General features: G+C 37.3%; 1 protein-coding gene and 2 pseudogenes across 1 annotated transcript in view; 1 reads left to right on the forward strand and 2 right to left on the reverse strand.

Moving 5' to 3' along the window:
- Positions 1–21,268, forward strand: part of METAP2 (methionyl aminopeptidase 2) — a 33,604-nt gene that overhangs the window by 8,407 nt on the left and 3,929 nt on the right. Inside the window, exons 3-8 of the mRNA XM_070410848.1 lie at positions 1,078–1,149; positions 5,187–5,289; positions 14,425–14,586; positions 15,549–15,730; positions 16,539–16,633; positions 16,866–16,962. Coding sequence (XP_070266949.1) covers positions 1,078–1,149; positions 5,187–5,289; positions 14,425–14,586; positions 15,549–15,730; positions 16,539–16,633; positions 16,866–16,962 — 711 coding nt within the window. The remainder of the gene's footprint in view (positions 1–1,077; positions 1,150–5,186; positions 5,290–14,424; positions 14,587–15,548; positions 15,731–16,538; positions 16,634–16,865; positions 16,963–21,268) is intronic.
- On the reverse strand, positions 10,112–10,205 carry LOC139007825 (U6 spliceosomal RNA; annotated as a pseudogene).
- LOC139005716 (glutathione peroxidase 2-like) lies at positions 19,693–20,243 on the reverse strand (annotated as a pseudogene).

The following is a 21,268-nucleotide window of genomic DNA, read 5'->3' on the forward strand; positions in this document are numbered from 1 at the left end:
TAGTTCTTGACTTTTATTTTTAGGCATCAGAGAATCTGAGAACTCTGAAACTAGGAAGTGTATAATATGCCCTCTTTTTTTGCATACAATTTGACTCAGAAGGAGAACACTTTGTTTAATCACAACTATGCAGGATAAGATAAAATACGAGACCCCAAATACCCGCACTGGGTTATATTTTTGGTCCAATTCTGCCATTTACCAGTTGGGATTATCTTAGGCATGTCCCTTAAACACTCTTTGTTACCTTATAGGGTTGCTTTCAGGATCACATGTGGTCATGAAACACAAGTGTTTAACTGCAAAGCATATGTAAATTGTTAACTAGTATTTTAGCTGAAGTCACACAGTTGTTATTGTTATTAAACTAACACTAGTTATTTTTCCTAGTTTTTTAAAAAAAAGATGTCTTTTAATATATTTTTACTTAAAAATACCTTATCAGCCCTGACCCGTTTGGCTCAGTGGATGAAGCATTGGCCTGCGGACTGAAGGGTCCTGGGTTCGGTTCCAGTCAAGGGCATGTACCTTGGTTGCGGACACATCCCCAGTTAGGGGGTGTGCAGGAGGCAGCTGATCGATGTTTCTCTCTCATCAATGTTTCTAACTCTCTATCCTTCTCCATTCTGCTCTGTAAAAAATCAATAAAATATATTAAAAAATTAAAATACCTTATCAGCGTTTCTTTTAATAGAGTAAGTCAAACTAAAGGGAGACGGAGAGAGAGATAAAAACATCAATCATGAAAGAAAATCATTGATCAGCTGCTTCCTGCACACCCCCTACTGGGTATTAAGCCTGGCACCTGGGCACATGCCCTGACCGGGAATCAAACTGACCTCCTGGTTCATGAGTCAACGCTCAACCACTGAGCCACACCGGCCAGGCAGTTGACTAGTGCTTTTGATTACACAAGTCAAATTCTGATACTTAAAGCTAGCAATATAAGAAATCATAAAAGTATTAGGTCAACTTTGTCATATGCTATTTCAGATGCAGTGTATAAGTCTATATACCTGACTGCTTGCTTCATCCTTCGGTTTAAATGAATATGCATTTGAAATTGTCTTTTCTTAGATGGAGATGGAGATGGAGATGGAGATGGAGCAACTGGAAAGAAGAAGAAAAAGAAGAAGAAGAAGAGAGGACGTTAGTGTCTTAAGTAAATCTTACTTGACAGATTAGAAGTGGTTATTAAGCATTGGGTTTGAAGTTGCTTAAGATCTTGGGATATGTCAGGGAAATAAATTTAGGCTTACTAGAGGTAGGATTTAGTGATATAAATATTTTGCAAGTACTTAGGTGTAACAATCTTGATGGCATTTTCTTTAGCTGATATTCAGCTAAGGGATATTAATAATAGATTGGTTGAAGTTACTGCAGTTAGGGATGAAGTCTTAAAATCTTGAATAATTCAAATAATGAGTCTGTTGGGGATGACTAAAGTACCACTGTGTGGTAACAGGGTAAACAAATTTTGCAGTTCACCTGCCAGCTTTGAAGTTGTGAAATTCTTAATATTTAATGAAGAGCCCCATTATTTAAAATTTGTGCATATGGTGAAATTCTATTAATGTTTATATTACACTTATTTCAGATTTACTTAAACTATCATCCTACTTGTGTTTGTTTTTGAAAATGGCATAATCAAACATCTTCAGGGACCTAAAACTCTATTAGGCAGACTAAAGAGGACGACTGAAGAGTATTGGGGAATAAAAGTTGGGTTGAAAATCAGAACAGTTATTATCTTAGATGAGCCAGCCCCCTTGAACTATTGGGGGCCACTGAGTTCTGGTTATATCTTTTAAATCTTTCAGGCTAAAATTTTATGAATCAGAATATTGGGGACTTGACTTCCCTTTTTATCTCTGTGTTGCAAGAAATACTTAAATTATTGTTTAAGAAAGATAATGGCTCTGCCAGCCATTTTCCTGATATGTCTCCAGGTAGAGTTGGGATAGTCTTCTTCCTATTAGGCATGCATCCATGTTAGATCCTTCTATTCAAAGATGTCAGTCCTGCCCCTAGCGTAGTCTGTATTTAATGAACATAGATTACTTGTATTCCAGAAATCTTCTAGAGATTATGATATCATATTTCTTCGATTCAAAAATTGTTAAAAGTGTGCCCGTGAGACATATATTACCTGACAATGGCTTGAGATAATATCTATTTCTTTAAATACTCTAAAATTGTTCCCTAGTGAAGGTACATAAATGGGGAGGAGTGTTAAGGGGCTGCCTTGTATTTGCTCTTGGTAGAATTCTTCCACTGCCACCAGCCTTTATTGTGCCTCCTCTGAGGATATTGTTGAACTTACTGTTGTTATATTTCTTTATGCGCACTCTCAAGAGAGAGTTTTTTGTCTGGTCTTAATGTTAGGAATAATTGCGCTTTTCCTGAGTAATGACTGTGTTTCATCTCAGAAACATGAACTATGCAAATAACCTAGAGTTTTTTTATGTTTTGTTTTTTATTTTTTTATTCTAGAAGGCCTAGAGCCAAATCTGTGGTTTTGTATTGGCCTCATTTCAGGTTCTGTTTTATGTTCTTACCATGTTTTGATTTTTGCTCTCTCATTTACTTTGATGCCTCTAATTTGTGTATTTTAGATATTCTTGTAGACCAGTGGTTCTCAACCTTCTGGCCCTTTAAATACAGTTCCTCATGTTGTGACCCAACCATAAAATTATTTTCATTGCTACTTCATAACTATAATGTTGCTACTGTTATGAATCGTAATGTAAATATCTGATATGCAGGATGGTCTTAGGCGACCCCTGTGAAAGGGTCGTTTGACCGCCAAAGGGGTCGCGAACCGCTGTTGTAGACTATCATTAATCACTTCTGGAATAAACCAAGTAATGTACATGGGCAGTTTATTATCCTCATCTAGAAAGAGAGAGTATTATAAGTAATAGTTAATGATAACTGTTCTACAGATTATTTTAATTATCCATTGTTTTAGATCAGTGGTCGGCAAACCGCGGCTCTTTGGCCCTTTGAGTGTGGCTCTTCCACAAAATACCACATGCGGGCCCGCACATACAGTGCAATTGAAACTTCGTGGCCCATGTGCAGAAGTCGGTTTTCAGCCTGGGCGAGTCTATTTTGAAGAAGTGTCGTTAGAAGAAGTGGGGGATGTCGGTCGGGCGATGGGAGACGCAGCGCACGTTGGCCACGGGATACACAGCGCAGGGGAGGTACATTGTTTTGAGGTATGTTCGCTGAGGTCGACCCCTTCCAACTCTCCCATCCACACTTGTCTATCTGAAACAAGTATACAAGACGAATGTGGGTGGGAGAGTTGGAAGGGGTCGACCTCAGCGAACGTACCTCAATCAGATTGAGGACGTTTTTAGCAAAGGCCAGTTTAGGAGTACCCTGATTAAGTTAATAACAATGTACCTACCTGTATAGTTTAAGTTTTAGATAATTGAATATAGTACATTATAATTTTCAAAGGTTATACAAAATTTCATCTGGTTCTTCATTTTGTAAATAAGGAAACAGGCTTGGCACATTTAGCCATTTGTCCAAGTCACAGCTAATAAGTGGTAAAGGCTAAACTTCAACTCTGATTGATATTTTGGTTATAGATTTTTTTATGTTTTCTCTAATTATCTCTGAATCCTTTAATTTGTGGACAATATAAAAAGCATCTTTATCAGATTTGTAGATGAGATGAAGCTGAGGGTGATGAGATAATACTTTGGTTCACCCAAAATGAATGTTGGGAAGATACTGACTGCCTCTGTTGTCAGGAGCGCAGTGCCAAATGTCAGGAGTTTAAAACAGGATTATTAAATTTTAGTGTGAAGCTAAATTAGATGACCTCTAAGATTTTTTAAAATTTTAAATTCTAATATGCTCTCTTAGGAGAAACATAAGAAAGTGTCTTCAAGTTTACTTGCCCATAGAACCCATTTAAACCAGTTGGCTGACAATCATGATATTGAGCATTTGGGTTAAAGGAGGAAACTAAAAAAAGTGGTTTCATAGATAAATGATTTGGCTCAATAAACGATCATATTTTTATTTATGCACATTATTTTTCTCTCCTTGCAGAACAAAAGAGCAAAATACGTGTTAAAACTTTAAAAGATCAATAACATAAGATCAGTAATAATCCAAAGGAAACCACATACTTCAACTTAGTTGATAAATGCTGCAGGTATACATTGAAGGTCATAAAATAACCCATGCAGCTTTCTGGCATTCCTTGGATACAGCATTTGTTACTAAAGGCAGTTCTTCATGTGATAAGAACTATACCACTAGTTCTTATATATATTTGGGGGAAATTTTTAGAAAACAACTTTCTTAGCTATCTTTTAAAAGCATCTTGAAGCTCTACTGGCGTGGCTCAGTGGTTGAGTACCAACCAACCTATGAACCAGGAGATCACAGTTCGATTCCTGGTCAGGGCACATGCCGGGGTTGCTGGCTTGATCCCCCCGTAGGGGGCATGCAGGAGGCAGCCAATTAGTGATTCTCTCTCGTCATTGATGTTCTCTCCCTGTCCCTTCCTCTCTGAAATAAATAAAAATATATATTTTTAAAAACCAAAACAACAGAATATAAAAGCATCTTGAAGCACTGGTGTTTTAGTACATAGTTTGGGAAATAATGTTCTTAAAACATATGCTAGGTGTTAACTTTTTTTGAGTATCGGGAAATTTGTGTATGGCTACCTAAAGTCTTTGGGTACTGGCACTGAGTATGTATACTCTTAACTTTATACCTATTATAACCTTGAAATAAGTTTTTAAACTTGTTTTATTAACATATAACAGCTTTATATTTTTACTTTATTGCTATAAGATTTCTTATTTTCTTGTTGCTGCTTTTATTTGTATTTGTGAAAGCCAACCTCTATATGCTATCCCATTTCCAGTATAGTAAATGAAGACAAAAACATTAGAAGTGTGCTTTCTTCCAAGGTATATACTGTTTAAATATATAATGGAGTCTTGAGGAATTGAATATTTTTATTCCCAAGCTATAGTAAATCAGAGAGGAGGTGACCAGCATGGTATTTTTAACTATAAGGAGACAAACATCAAGGAGGTTCTTTAAAATCAGGACATACCACAACCATTAGGAACTGAGAAAAACTGTAATGATAATTGCTTAATTTTATTTCCAACTACAGAAGTTAATGCTTTATTTGTATCTCACAGCAAAAGTTCAAACAGACCCTCCCTCAGTTCCAATATGTGACCTGTATCCTAACGGTGTATTTCCCAAAGGACAAGAATGCGAGTACCCACCCACACAAGATGGGTAAGGATCATAAAATAACTTCCAGTTTGACTTTTGAAAGTTGTAGTTTAGCAATAAAGCAGATTTAATTTTTCTCCACTACCTTAATAAAAGCTTGTGAATTTGTTGCAGAGAAAATACAGTAGAAGCCCTCTTATCCAAAATGATTGAAACCAGCAGTTTGGTTAATCAAAAAAGTATGTTAAAAATGGGATTACAAAAAGTAAAAATCCTATATAATAAAAGGCTAAATGCAAATTGTCCCCTTGGGAGTTCCACCAGGAGACCAGGAGTTCTATTGCTCGCTATGACATGCGCTGACCACTGGGGGGTGGCACGGAACATGGCAGGTGACCAGTGGTGGCCGCAGGGCGCTGAGTGGGTGACGGAAGGAGCAGGCGGGGAGGTCAGGAGGCAGGGAACCTGATCGTCCCTCATTGCTGGCCAGGCCTAGAGACCCTACCTGTGCACTGGGCCTCTCGTCTTTATTGATAAAACTTAACTTAAATATTTGGTTTTCATCATTTTTAGGATAAATTTGCATTGGACTCCACTTTCTCCCCCATAAGTCATATCCATAAAGCATTCCCTATGAGTCTATTTTACTTTGAATTTCTATGAATAAGTAATCTGAGAGCTGATGCCTGTCTATATCTTTACATTTTTTTCCTGAAACCATTTATAATTCTTTACTTAATTTGACAAAAGTATTTTTTGATGACTTGCCTTTATTGAGATTTTTCTGAGTAGTCAATTTAGTTTTCATAGAAACAATTTTTTAAATGAAATATATATAATTAAATAACATAATTATAGTAGTAACTGCAGTTGACTTAAATAAGTTTTGGGAACAAATCACCTAAATTCTTGGAAGTATTCTGAAAGGATATGTGTTTCCACTGGTTAGCAGACACATAATGGCATTATGCAGACTGGTTAACACATTGCGTATCGCATAGAAATCTCTAAGACATACGCCAGGGACTGCACGTTTTTGGGCAAACTGCACATTATTTAAATCATCATAATGCACTTTAGGTGTTTTTCAATAATTATAACATTTTTATTTACAAAAACAATTAAACAATTAAAGTTCCAAGTACTTTTTTAACATATGGTACTGTGTAAAACATTTTCCTCTATGAAGAGGGACCAAACAAAATTTACATAAGTATCTAGATTCGCTCCTTTTTCCATGGGCGTGAAAAACGAGAACACTCGTGAGCGGTCCTTAACAGATGGCGTGCGAAACACGAGAAAACTCCTGAGCGGTATGAAATGTGTTAAGAATATGGAAGCTAGGGCTAAACTGTCTGCATTTGAATCCTAGCTCTAACGCTTATTAGCTTTTTGACTTGGGCAAGTAATTTATCATGTCTATAATTTTATTTCCTCATCTGTAAAAAAAAAAAAAAAATAAGTGGGGCACTTCATAAGGTTGTTGTGAGGAATAATAACATATGCAAAGCACTTAGCAGAGTAAAAGACACATAGTAAGCATTGAGTAAGTGTTAGCTGCTATTCAGAATAGGAACTTGTCATCTGCTGATATTCAGAATACAATGGGAATTAGTCACTATGTTTACCGAGGGAGTCAAGAGCATTGGTTAATTGAGTGGTTGCAATAGTTGGCTAAGAAAGCTTCTACTGTAGCATTGTTTTTTGTTGTTGTTTTGTTTCTCTCTTAGAGTGGAAGGGAACAGGGAGGGGCAGAGAGAGAAAAAGAGAAATATTGATGTGAGAGACTCACGGATTTGTTGCCTCCCACCGGCGCCCTGAGGGCGGGGATCAAGCCTGCAATCCAGGTACTTGCCCTTGACCTCAAATCAAACTCAAGACCTTGTGTGCACAAGCCAATGCTCTAACCACAGAACCAGGGCAGGTTTTTGTTTGTTTGTTTGTTTTTGTTAATTAGAAAAGAGCATGATGTTAATATTTTTACTGCCTTCCTTGTTCCCAGTACTCATAGGGAATTAGCCTGTAAAGTTGGGGAATTTTATGGTATAGGCATCTTTTCTTTAAATTGAATTTATCAGTCAATATCCTATCTTGATGCATCTATTTAAAAAATGTACAGACACATAATTTTATATTAATTACATAAATTTTCATGGTACATAGGATGTGATCACATTTATCTTTGAATAAAACTTTTTAATTTTTTTTTTTGCTTGTTCCCTCTTCCTTCCCTTCCTTCCAGACACATGTAAGCATCTAGCAGGTAGCCTTCCATATTTTTCTATGCTCATATGTGTTAACTATGTCTGTTTATATAAAGAGAGTGTTTTGGTCATTGCTTGTTTACAAAAATGAAATCAGGCATACTTTTCCTCCACCTTACTTTCCTCATTCAGTACTACCCTTTAAAGTTCCTCTATGCCCTGACCGGTTTGGCTCAGTGGATAGAGCGTCGGCCTGCGGACTGAGGGGTCCCAGGTTCGATTCCGGTCAAGGGCATGTACCTTGGTTGCGGGCACATCCCCAGTAGGGGGTGTGCAGGAGGCAGCTGATCAATGTTTCTCTCTCATCGATGTTTCTAGCTCTCTATCCCTCTCCCTTCCTCTCTGTAAAAAATCAATAAAATATATTTTTTTAAAATAAAAAAATAAAGTTCCTCTAAGTCAGAATAGCTCTGTAATTCTTTTGAATGGCTTCATAATATTCTATGGTGTGAACATATCATTCTTTATTTCACCATTTTCTAATTGGTGAGCATTTACTTTGTCTCCAGTATTTTTTGCTATTATAAACCATCCTATATAATAAAAGGGTAATATGCAAATTAACCCTAATGGCTGAATGACCCAGAATGACCAATCACTATGACGCACACTGACCACCATGGGGCAGACACTCAACGCAGGAGCTGACCCCGGGTGATCGGTGTGCTTCCACAGGGGGAGCTCCACTCAACCACAAGCCGGCTGATGGCTGCGAGTGCAGCAGCAGTGGCGGCAGCCTCTCCCGCTTCTTTGGCAGTGCTAAGGATGTCTGACTGCTGAGTGGGCCTAAGCTGTCAGTCAGACATCTCCCAAGGGCTCCCGGACTGCCAGAGATCCCCTGGGGAGCGGGCCTAAGCCAGAAGGTGGACCATCCCCCTAGGGGTCCCGGACTGCGGGAGGGCTGAGGAACCTCCCCTCCCCCCCAAATGCATGAATTTTTATGCACTGGGCCTCTAGTTCTGTATTAAACATCTCATTTATGTATACGTGTGTGTGTGTGTGTGTGTGTGTGTGTGTGTACACCTCCTTATGCTTTGGCAGTTTTACTATGTGACTGTTTTCCAAGAGGGAGATTAATGAATCAAAGAATATTTTAATACTTTAGTTTATGATTCCCAGACTGCTAATGATTTTGAGCATCTTTTGCTTATTGTGCATATTGGCTTTGTTCTTTTGCTCTTCCAGAAGTTTTAAATACATAAATACAGAATGCTTATATTTTATACTCCTGGGTTCCTAGCAGTCTTAGATTTTCTCAAACTCACTATTTTTGTATTTCATTACATTTTTAATTGATCTGGAATTTTTTAAGTAAGGTTTGGAATGCTTCTTTCTAAATGAATAGACAGTTGTGTTAGAATTATTTATCCTATTCAATTTAGAATTGTTTATTAATTTATCCTATTCAATTGAACAACCATCTTGTCATGTATCTCTCTATATAAAAGCCTAGTGACTGGACAGCGGAATGACCAGAATGACCCGTCGGTTGACCAGCCGCTATGATGTGCACTGACCACTAGGGGGCAGACGCTCAACGCAGGAGCTGCCCCCTGGTGGTGAGTACGCTCCCATAGCAGGTCGGTCCCCACAGGCCACGCCCTCCGCCAGTGCACGAATCTGCACCGGGCCTCCAGTTCTTATATAATGGAATTATGTGTTTTGTGGGGTGTTTTTTTTTAATATATTTTATTTATTTTTTACAGAGAGGAAGGGAGACGGATAGAGAGCCAGAAACATCGATGAGAGAGAAACATCGATCAGCTGCCTCCTGCACACTCCCCACTGGGTATGTGCCCGCAACCAAGGTACATGCCCCTGACTGGAATTGAACCTGGGACCCTTGACTCTGCAGGCCAATGCTCTATCCACTGAGCCAAACCGGTTAGGGCTGTGGGGGTTTTTTTTGTTTGTTTTTTTTAATTTTATAGAGAGAGGAATGGGGAGAGAAACATCAATTTGTTGTTCCATTTTATTTATGCATTCATTGGTTGATTTTTGTACGTGTTCTGACTGGAGATTGAACCCACAACCTTGGTGTATCAAGACTATGCTCTAACCAACCAACTGAGCTACTCAGCCAGGGCTGGAATTACATGTTTTTGATCTGGTGTTTAGAATCTGTAAATGCAGAAGACTGAATTAAGCAATACATGGTTATTTTACTGCTTGGTGGTCAGGCCCCCCAGACCCCATGTTGTTCAAGGCTCAATTATATATTCTCATATATAATGGAACCAGTTTCTGTATTATTTATTCTCTTCCTTTGATCTATTTGTCTATTCCTGTGCTAATACTTTTTTTATTTCCTAAACTTTATACTATTTTGATAATTTGATAAAGCAGTCTTGTCTTCTCTGCCACACACCCAAACACAGTTCCTTTTCATACTTTTCTTAGCTATTTTGTCATATAATCTTAACACACACACACACCCAAGAGAAATGTCCTTGTTAGAATTCTCATCAGAATTGGATTACATTTCTGTGTTTGTTTTTAGAAAATTGGCAGTTATGTCACATTTTCTTTATCTAGTGTCATGGAATATTTTCCCACTTATTGTGATTTTTTTTTTTTCTGGTAGGTTCTGTCCCATTCTTGTTAAATTTATTATATATTTTTTAAACATGGAACACTTCACGAATTTGTATGTCATCCTTGCGCTGGGGTTATGTATTTTTCCAACTTGAGTATATGTGCTGCCAAGGCAAGCACGTTAAATTTATTCTTGACTGTTTTCTGGTATTGTTACTGGTGTGAACAAGGAGTTTTTATTTCTACTTCCATTTCTAGATGTTTATTGCTAAAGTGGAGGAAAGCCATTGGTTTCTTATAGTTGTAACAGATTGTTAATATTTTATAACACTGTGAATTGGTGGAATATTTGAAGTAATATTAAGAAAAGCAAATTTTGGCCCTAGCCAGTTAAGAGCATTGGCCCTCGGACTTAGGGTCTTGGGTTTATTTCGGGTCTAGTGCACGTACTTCGGTTGCAGGCTCGATTCCTAGGGAACATGCGGGAGGCAACCAATCCATGTGTCTCTCTCACATCAGTATTTCTCTCTCTGTCTCTTCCACTCTCTAAAATTGAATGAAAAACTATCCTTAGGTGAAGATTAATATCTCTTGGGGTGATACTTAAATATTGAAAGCAATGCTACATGCTGTCCTAGAGAAATACAAAAGAAATTAAGGTATTGTTATGTTTGCTTTTTGATAACTCTCAATATTTGTTGACATTCATAAAATCAGTTTTGACTATTTGCAAATAGGTCAGAATAAATATTCTTATAGATTTGGTAAAATATTAAATAGATTTTTATATCTTGCCTCATTGTTTTTAAATAAACTAATTGTAAATTGCTTGAATTATCACAAAGAACTCAACTGTAACTACCACCCATGTTGAGTACGTTGCTTTATTTTAAAATAATTTAATACTTCACAGGAATAATTCCATACTCTGAGAATATTACAAAAAACTCCCGCATACTTTTCACTTAGATTCTTAACATTTTGCAACTTTTATTGTTCTGTCAATGAAATATGACAATTATACATACTCTATATAATAAAAAATAACATTCCATTTTTTCCTTGGAAGATAAAAGGCAAATGGAGAAAATATTTCATTGGTGAATTTGTATGCATACTATTTTTCTGAGTGATTTGAGAGTAGATATCACTTAGATAAGGTATTATCTAGTTTTTTTGGTTTATCAATACTTTTTTTTCTTCTTGTAATTACTAATTTGTGGGAAACTAATTTGTGAATATGAAAATATCTCATTCCTTATGTTGTCCTCCCATGTAGCATCCATTGATGATCTTTGTCTGAATCCATTTTTATTTTTTATTGATTTCAGAGGGGAAGGAAGAGGGAGAGAGAGAGAGAAAAGAGAAACATCAGTGATGTGATGGAATCATTGATCGGCTGCCTCCTGCGTGCCCCCTACTGGGGATCAAACCTACAACCTGGGCATGTGCCCTTGAACCTGGGACCCTTCAGTCTGCAGGCCGATGCTCTATCCATGGAGCCAAACCAGCTAGGGCTGAATCCATTTTTATTACACTGGTTGTTGCCCTTTTAAAAAATACAACATTCTATGTTTATTTCCAGTGTTATTAAAAGTTTTTTTAACCAATTTTTTAATGGCTGTAATGCTATTCTATTCTGTATCTGGCTTAACTTTATTAGTTATTTCCCTATTTTTGAATATTTATATTGACTTCAATATTTTATTAGGAAAATTTCTGTGATGAACATTGTAGTATGTTAATTGGAACTGGTTTTTCTCTTATTCTGGATATCTAGAAGTAAAATGAAGTATTATTTTGAAATTCTTTATCTATTTCTAAATTTAGTAGACAATTTTTTGGGGAAAATGTTAATTTTACAAGCCATACATACCCACTATAGAATAGTTAGTAAATACAGATTAGCAAAAAGAAGAAAATAGAAGTCTCCTTAATTCTGCCAGTGAATTACTAGTAAAATCACTGTTAACTTGTTAATATTTCTTCCTCTAAAGGCTCTCATATAAATACCTAGAACTCTTTTTCAAGGTAGACTTATATCACAATATCATTCCTTTTAAAATTTGTTTTCATGTTAGTAAAGAAACCAACAGTATTTCTAATGGCTGAGTAATTTTGCACATCTGTGTGCATATCATAATTTGTCCAGTTTTCTCTTATTGGAATTACACTTTATTTCTAGTTGCTTACTATTTTTTTTCTTTTATTCTAGTTGCTTACTATTATAAATGATGGAATAAATATCTTTGTTGATTTCAACTTTTATAGTGAATTCCATAAGAAAGGGTGAAAGTGAACTCAATACCCATATTGAAAAGTGCTTATTAACATTTTGCCCTGTGTGTGTGTATGTATGTGGTTTTTTGTTGTTGATCTTTTTCTTTTGGCTGGGCCATTTAAAAAGAAGTCTTATTTTGAGTCCTTACTTCTAGAAACTTCAGGTATCTCCCTAGAATTAGAAATTCTCTAAATTATTACAGCCAAGTATATTAACAGTAACTTCCCAGTATCATGTAAATAATTACCTAATGTTCATATTTAGAATGTTTTTCCTGTTGTCCCTGGAACATCTTTTTAGTTATTTTTCCTCCTAAACCAGGATCCAATCAAGGTTCATACATTGCATATGATTAGAATCCCTACCTTCATCTCTTCAATTGAACTGGCTTTTTTAAGAGATCAGGTAATTTAAAAAATCTCATGTTCTGGGATTTCTCCCATTGTTTCCTTGTGGTGTCATTAAACTTTTTTCTGTTTTTGTATTTTCTGTAAACCGGAATTAGTTGGAAAGGCTTACATTAGCATTATACTAAATATATTTGACAGGGATATATTATAAGTGACATTAAAGTACTTCATATTATACCATAGTCTGTTGCATCAGATGTAATTTCAGATTGCTCATTAGTTTATCTGTATTTACTCACTTGGGTAATATGAAGACCATCATCCCTGTTTCTTCTTTTAAAGAACTTTTTTCTTTTTGCAGTTAACATGTAATCTATGGGGTAGTTTGGAACCATTGGAATGTCCTTGTCTTTAACACCCTTTCACTTAGCTATTTTAGTATTCATTGATGATCCTTTATCAGTAATTTATTCACTGTATTGCAGTGAATTTCTAATTCTGTCATTTCTTTCTTTCTTTTTTTTTTATCCTCACCCTAGAGCATGTTTATTGATTTTACAGGGGCGGGGAGAAACATCAATGTGAGAATGAAACATTGATTAACTGCCTCTTGCACGCCCCCAACTGGGGTTCAAGCCTGCAACCCTTCAGTGCGTGGGTCTGACCCAACCAGCTGAGCCACACAAGCAAGAGCAGCAGTTAAATATTATTTACAAAACAGGTGCCAGGCTGGATTGTACCTGCGGGCCACATAGTTTGCCAGCCACTAACTTAAGGCCATAGGAATAATTTGAAAGCATCACTTTCATACTAAGTATAATTTATATACCTCCGTGATCACTGAGTTTGTGAACTATACAGTATTTTTTAAATTATTTTATTTTAGAGAGTGGGAGAGGGGAGAAACATCAGTTTGTTGTTCCACCTATTTATGCATTCATTGGTGGTTTCTTGTATGTGGCCTGACCAGAAATCGAACTCAAAACCTTAGCATATAGTAGGGACAGTGCTCTAACCAACTGAGCTATCTGGCTAGGCCTTATATATTCAGTATTTCTTAAGAATGTGTGAAAGGATAACAACTTTTTCAAAGATTTTCATTTGAAAACAGTTTTCAAAATGTACTGCTTAAAGGCAATCAGTGGATCTCCTCATTCCCAGATACGGAAAAAAAATCTGTTACTCCTAGCACTTTTAAAATGTGAGCCATATCCTTCAAGGAAGATTACCATATATATGTACACACACACACACACACAATTAGAAAACTCCTGCAAAAGCCATAATATTTTATGCTTTGAGGAATATATATATATACAGATTTCCAGGTCAAGTCTTTGTATTAGTACTTGCCCTATTGGTGACGTTATATGCTAAATTTTGGTGTGCTCTTTTGAATCCTCTTATATATATTACCTCGAGTGGAATGATGACTTTTTCTCCTATCTGCTTGGTATCTAGGACTCTTCTGACTTTTCTGGTTCTCTCGTTTTGTGTTATTTTCTGTGGCATGGTATTAGTCCTCTGACTATGAATGCAATCTCACTTTTTTTTTTAAAGATTCTTGGAAAGTATTTATTATGATTTGGCTTGATTACAAGTGTTTGACTACTTGTATTCAGAAGTTATGCTGATATTTAGTGAAAGAAATTAAATATGTAATGTTTTTATCTAAAATGTCTTATATTAGTATATTTTTATATCTCAGCTTTTATGTTTATTGTGCTGTTTCTTAAATTACTAATATTATGCTATGTGTACTATAAAGGCGAACAGCTGCTTGGAGAACTACAAGTGAAGAAAAGAAAGCATTAGATCAAGCTAGTGAAGAGATTTGGAATGATTTTCGAGAAGCTGCAGAAGCACATCGACAAGTTAGAAAATATGTTATGAGCTGGATTAAGCCTGGGATGACAATGATAGAAATCTGGTAAAAGGAATATGATTTTGTAAGAACATGAGAAAAATAATTATTTTTTAGAGTTGACTTTTCAGTTGTAATGTTTGGCTTTTCATTGCTACTTTAAATGAAGGTTCTAGAAACATCTTCTAAATTCTTGTAATGTTGATGTAACGAGGAAACCACTAGAGGCATTTGTACTTCACTCATCCTATTTTGTATTTACGTACACTCATGTGCAAATGCACCCATTCTTTTTTTTTTTTTTTTTAATATATTTTATTAATTTTTTACAGAGAGGAAAGGAGAGAGACAGAGAGTTAGAAACATCGATGAGAGAGAAACATCAATCAGCTGCCTCCTGCACATCCCCCACGGGGGATGTGCCCGCAACCCAGGTACATGCCCTTGACCGGAATCGAACCCGGGACCCTTCAGTCTGCAGGCGGAAGCTCTATCCACCGAGCCAAACCGGTATTGGCAAATGCACCCATTCTTATTTTTTGTCCTAAACTCTATTGGTTTGCTATCTAGTAGTTCATATTAAATTAAAATTTTTGGACACAAAACAATGTACTGAAGAAACCAATAAAAGTAATTATTTCTTCAGTTTCCTGTTGAGAAATAATTAGCTGTAAGAGGCAACCTAATTCTCTGGTTCATATTTCAAAATATGCAACATTGAGCAAATAAAGTGTAATCAGCATTTAAATTAGTCTATGTTAAGAATGTTACCTACTAGGAAACTTAAGTCCTCTCATTTCATTTCTCCAGATTTCTAGTGGAATTAAATATTTTATCTTTTAGAGGTGCGCTACTATTTTCATAGCTTTAGGGAACTGTTATTCACATTCAGAAAGTGCTCAGATTATTTCCAGGAAGTAATTCAAGAGAGTTTTATTTAACTTTCTGAACATGATGAACTGTAAGGTTTATAAGGTTATACCTAATATAAAATGTCAAAGTAAACAAATTTTGTTTTTATTTTTTAGTGAAAAATTGGAAGATTGTTCACGAAAGCTAATAAAAGAGAATGGATTAAACGCAGGCCTGGCGTTTCCTACTGGGTGTTCTCTCAATAACTGTGCTGCCCATTATACTCCCAATGCTGGTGACACAACAGTATTACAGTATGATGATATCTGTAAGATAGACTTTGGAACACATATAAGTGGTGAGTTCTTAGAAATAATTTCACCCCACTCCCTAAAAGAACTAGTCTTATCTGTGTTGGATGGGGCGGGGCTATAGGTACTGAACTCCCAAATTTTCTTCTTGATGCCTCACTTTTTAATAGAGCTGTGTTGAGGTAGATTTTGAAATTGGCTTTAAAGCCTCCTACTAAATGGAGTATAATAAAAGCCGTCAGGTAATTGAAGTTTACCCTTTGTATCAAGGCATGAAAAATATTATCCTACATTTCTTCAGTTATTATTTCAGACATTTATTCATATAACATTAAATGTTTACTTAGAACCTTTAAGTTTACTAACGTTTATACTTGTTAGCTTTTCTGCAAGTATCGTTTTATCTCACTTTAACAGGTGAAAAGTAAAGCTTAAATTAAGTACTTACCTAAGCTTTTATTAAATTGAAGAAGCTGGAATGATGGTTAGCATCCTGGGGACCTACACATATTCTCTGCCTGGATTGCTGTTTCTTAGTTCCCTAGGCTTTTCTAGCTTTGATTGGTTTCTGTTTATATTTTTGCATAACTGCCTCAGTGATACTGAATTAGTGCTATCTTGAAGTAATATGTACTACTGCTGAAATTATCGTTTCATCCTGAATCCTTCATATAACTTAATAATTTTACTTTTTCCCCCCTTTGGTTATGAATGCGTACTTAGAGTGCTGCTTTCATTTGAGCCCATCATTTTATTTTCCTGTTAACTAGCAAGGATAAGCAATAGAGTAGGTGCTATAAAATAGATAAATCAACTAGCTGATAAGTAAATTTAAAGGAGAATTTTTTCTTTCAGGTAGGATTATTGACTGCGCTTTTACTGTCACTTTTAATCCCAAATATGATACATTATTAAAAGCTGTAAAAGATGCCACTAACACTGGAATAAAGGTATGTGAACTGTAATCACTATTTCATTCAACATATTTTTAGCACATTATAAACTGTTGAAGGTGTTTGAGTTATGTAAGACTACTCCACTGCCCTTAGGATTTTAAGTGGATAATTGTATAATGTACCAAAGGTTTTTATAGAGAAAGTTACAATGTATAAAGCAGTTTTGAAGTTAGGCTAATGTAAAATTCTCCGCTTTGAATAACACTATACATTATTTGGTCTTTAGTGTGCTGGAATTGATGTTCGTCTATGTGATGTTGGTGAGGCCATTCAAGAAGTTATGGAATCCTATGAGGTCGAAATAGATGGGAAGACATATCAAGGTGTGTTCTTTAAAAATGTATCTTACTTAAAATGGTGTGAGCTTTGCAAAATTAATTTTAAAAAAGAGTGTTGAGTGCTTTCTTTGGGTCAGCTGCTTCATCTTTATCGCTTGAGAATATAGAGGGAAAATGGGGAAATGACCTGCTTATGGTAGGAGGAGTATGTGGTTGTTAGCTGGGAATTGTTGCCAGGCTCCTCTGGTAGCTGATAAGAAGACACTTGGGGATTTATCCCAGGGTGGCCAAAATGCAGACTAGGTTTTCTGTGACTAGTCAGATCACAATAGCCTCAGTGAGTACTGAATTAGTGCTGTCTTGAAGTAATATATACTATCCCTGGAATTATCTTTTGCATAACTCAGAGAAGTTAAATACAAAATTGAGAGGCCGGTTTATTCCTTGTGTGTCCTTTAATCTTTGTTGTTGTTTTTAATTCTCACCCAAGTATATTTTTTCCATTGATTTTTAGAGTGGAAGAGAGGAGGGGGAGGGAAAGAGAAAGGGAGAAAAGTTGGTTGCCTCCTTCACACACCCCAACAGGGGTTGGGGGCCTGAACCTGCAACCCTGGTACGTGCCTTTGACTGGGAATCAAACCCTCAAACTTTTGGAGTATGGGCTGACTCTACCCACTGAGCAATGTGGGCCAGGGCATGTCTTTTCATCTTTATTTCTTCTGCCTGCTTCTCTTTCCTAGCCACTGCCTTAGGTACACAGTCCCAGAGTCACCTGTGCTCTTCCTCAGTCCAGCCTTCTTGGACTCCCAACATCTATATGACGACTCTTCAGCCATCATCATCATAGCTTTCTGTTCCAGCTGTCCTAATAACGTTCTTATAGAATTCCTACATTTCCTTTAACCATATCCTATCTCCTTTATAGTCCTTTGAGTGGCATCTGTCATGCTTCCTTACCCTTCAGTAAATTCATATAATGCAGCATTCTTTGCATTACCCTGTTGATAATAATATTATGTTTTTAGCAAGTGCAAAAGTAGTTCTTCCTCTGAGACCAACCAAAAATACATTTAAGTAAAAACAGATTTTTCTTAAAAAAATTTCTTTAAAACAAAAAATGCATTTAAATAAAATAACATAACCGAGTTACACAGAAGAAACAAGGCACAGGGATGTCCATTTCATATTATACAGGTTTTTGACAGCCACAGGCTAATTCTGGGACCAATAGCTATTAAGGTAACTTTCTAGATAAAGGCTACTCACACTTGGATGGGAGGTGGTATAAGAATGAAGAAAACATGCTTTGGGGTCAGGCAGGTCTATCTTTGAGCTTAGATAATCCTATAACCTTTTAAGAACCCAAGTTTGTTTGTTTTTTAGTGTAATAGGATTAATGGTATGATTTGTTTGTTTATTTAGAAACTAGAGGCCCAGTGCACAAATTTGTGCACTAGTGGGGTTCCTCGGCCTGGCCTGCAGGATTGGGCCAAAACCAGCTCTTCAACATCCCTGGATTGTGCGAGGGTGCAGGCCAGGCCAAGGAACCCCACAGGTGCACAGTTGGGGCCGGGGAGGGATGCGGGAGGTTGCCAGCTGGGGAGGGACCTTGGGAAGGCTCCAGGGCATGTCAGGCCTGTCTCGCCCAGTCCCGGTCAGCTGGACTCCAGCTGCAATCTAACCTACTGGTCAGAGTGTCTGCCCCCTGGTGGTCAGTGCATGTCACAGTGAGCATTTGAGCGGCCTTAGCATATCATTAGCATATTACGCTTTGATTGGTTGAACAGATGACCGGACACTTAGCATATTAGGTTTTTATTATATAGGATATAAATTTTATGATAGTGTCTGAAATTTATTAGTATTTAACAAATATTTTTATTTTCCACCCCAGTTTTGGGATTGGTGCCATAACAAATAATGTACATTCAAGTCCCTCTCAAAACTTTCTTTTCTATCTTCTTCCAATTCTGTTTGATCTTGCTTTCAAGGTCTGTATTAGGTGACAATTTGACTTTCAGCCACTGCAGTATTGTAATCTTTAATATCTGTCTCCTTACCTTTTCCACTAAGCTAGTACAACATTTTTGGCTGGCATTTTTACTAGTTAGAGCAGAAAGGGTATGGACAAATCATGAAATTGGGAGTTGAAGAACTAGGCTGGCTATAGGCTAAACTTTCAGAAGCAATTCCCAAAAACCATAATTCAGAGCTGGGCCATCAAGGGAGGTAATTTTACTTATTTACTTTGAGCAGGAAGGTAGTAGAATTAGAAAGTTACCTTTACAGCTGTTGGTTCCAGAATTAGCCTGACACTGTCAAACCCTGATAAAATAAAAATGGATACCTCTGTGCCATGTTTCTTCTGTGTAAGTTTGTTATATGTTAGGTTGGTTTTTTGTTTAAATGCATTTTTGTTTAAAAGTCTTTTTTTTTTTTTTTGCCATTGCCACACCTGCCCTTTATTGGACTCAGCTAGCAGGCTGGTGCGGGCTTCTCACACTCCTCAGACAGCACCCATATAGGTTTAGGGCGGTGCCATCATTCTGTGAAGGCCCAGAGCCCGCCCAAGTCTTGGAGGCCAAGTTGAATCACCAACCAGAAGGTTGGAAGAGAAAAAGGCAACAGGCAGACAGGAAAGGCAAGACTCTTTGATGATGGAGACTGATCTCAAGGGAAAGCTTAGGTCCAGCAGTGTCTCCCAAGGACACTCTGAATCCTAAGGAGAGATACACGGGATGGATGGAGTAGATCTGTGTGCTTAGCAGCCAGTGTCTATATGGCAACTTTGAGGAGACGCTTGGTATCAGGCTCAATGTTGAAGGAAGGGAAAGTGCAGCTGTAGTGTCAGAAGGGGCTCCCCCATTCGGCCCGGTAAGGAACTTCTTAAGATTCCAGGCCATATCTGAGTGGCACACTGGACTCCAAATGATGAACTTGGGATTGGTCATGAGAGAAAATGGGTCATCATAAGGGTCGGGGAACTTGTTCTTCAGGTAGGTGAAGACAGGATGCTTGTTTTGACCATTCACCTCACACTTTTGGGCAAGGGTAAAGGTGGGCTGGAATCCACCCCCAAGGGAAAACATACTTGAGATTGTTTAGAATCTCATTCTGACAGTTCTCCTGATGTCCAAATTGGTTGCAAGGGAAGCCAAGAACCACCAGGTGCCTGGGAAAGTAGCATTGCAGCTCGGTGAGCTGGCTCAGAGTGATGGTACATTCTCAATCAGCACTGCCCTGCCTCGGAATGTATTGAAATCTGTCTTCTCCCCAGCCAAGCTGATAATAGTGAGGTTGTAGAACGACTTGGCAATGAAAGCCATGGTGAAAGTGCAGGGTCTAGAAAATCTTTTTTTATTTAAATGTATTTTTTATTGGCCCAATGGGTCAGTTTGACAGGTCTTACAGACATAGTAATACTTGCTGACTTTTAAATACAATTAGCTTATTATTTATATAAAAAAGGAATATTTTTTGAAGAGCTGAGAGTTTTATTTTTCTGTACCACCCCCTAAATTTATAATATACTTGTTGTTTCACTGTTACAAATTTGGAAAATACCTTGCTACCTAATTCTGCCCTAGAAGAAAGGTAGCTCATCCTAAGGATTCTAGCACTGTACAGCTAAATATTTTTAAACATTTTTTGTGGACTATAACCAACACTATTTGTATAATATCCTATATAATAAGAGGCCAATATGCAAATCGACTGAACAGTGGAACAACCAGTCGCTATGATGCACACTGGCCCCTGGTGGTCAGTGCGCTCCCAGAGGCCCTGAGCCAGGCTCATGGCAGTGGTGGCGGGAACCTCTCCTGCCTCCACAGCCAGCACTAAGGAGCAGCGAGCCAGGTTGTAAGGAGTTAGCAGGCAGGTAGTAATGAGTGAGGGATCCCAGATTGCAAGAGGGATGTCCGCCTGCTGGCTTAGGCCCACTCCCTGGGGGAATCGGGCCTAAGCCAGCAGGCAGACATCCCCTGAGGGGTCCCGGACTGTGAGAGTTGAGGGAACACACACCCCCCCAGTGCATGAGTGTCATGCACTAGCCCTCTAGTTCTATCTGTATAGGCCAGTGATGGCGAACCTTTTGAGCTCGGCGTGTCAGCATTTTGAAAAACCCTAACTTAACTCTGGTGCCGTGTCACATATAGAAATTTTTTTATATTTGCAACCATAGTAAAACAAAGACTTATATTTTTGATATTTATTTTATATATTTAAATACCATTTAACAAAGAAAAATCAACCAAAAAAAAAAATGAGTTCGCATGTCACCTCTGACACACGTGTCATAGGTTCGCCATCACTGGTAGAGGCCTTCTCAATTACAGTAGCCTTCCTCTAG

The sequence above is a fragment of the Myotis yumanensis genome, unplaced genomic scaffold, assembly GCF_028538775.1.
Source record: "Myotis yumanensis isolate MYYU_CA2020_CCGP unplaced genomic scaffold, mMyoYum1.0.hap1 SCAF_3, whole genome shotgun sequence".
Classification (NCBI taxonomy): Eukaryota; Metazoa; Chordata; class Mammalia; order Chiroptera; family Vespertilionidae; genus Myotis; species Myotis yumanensis.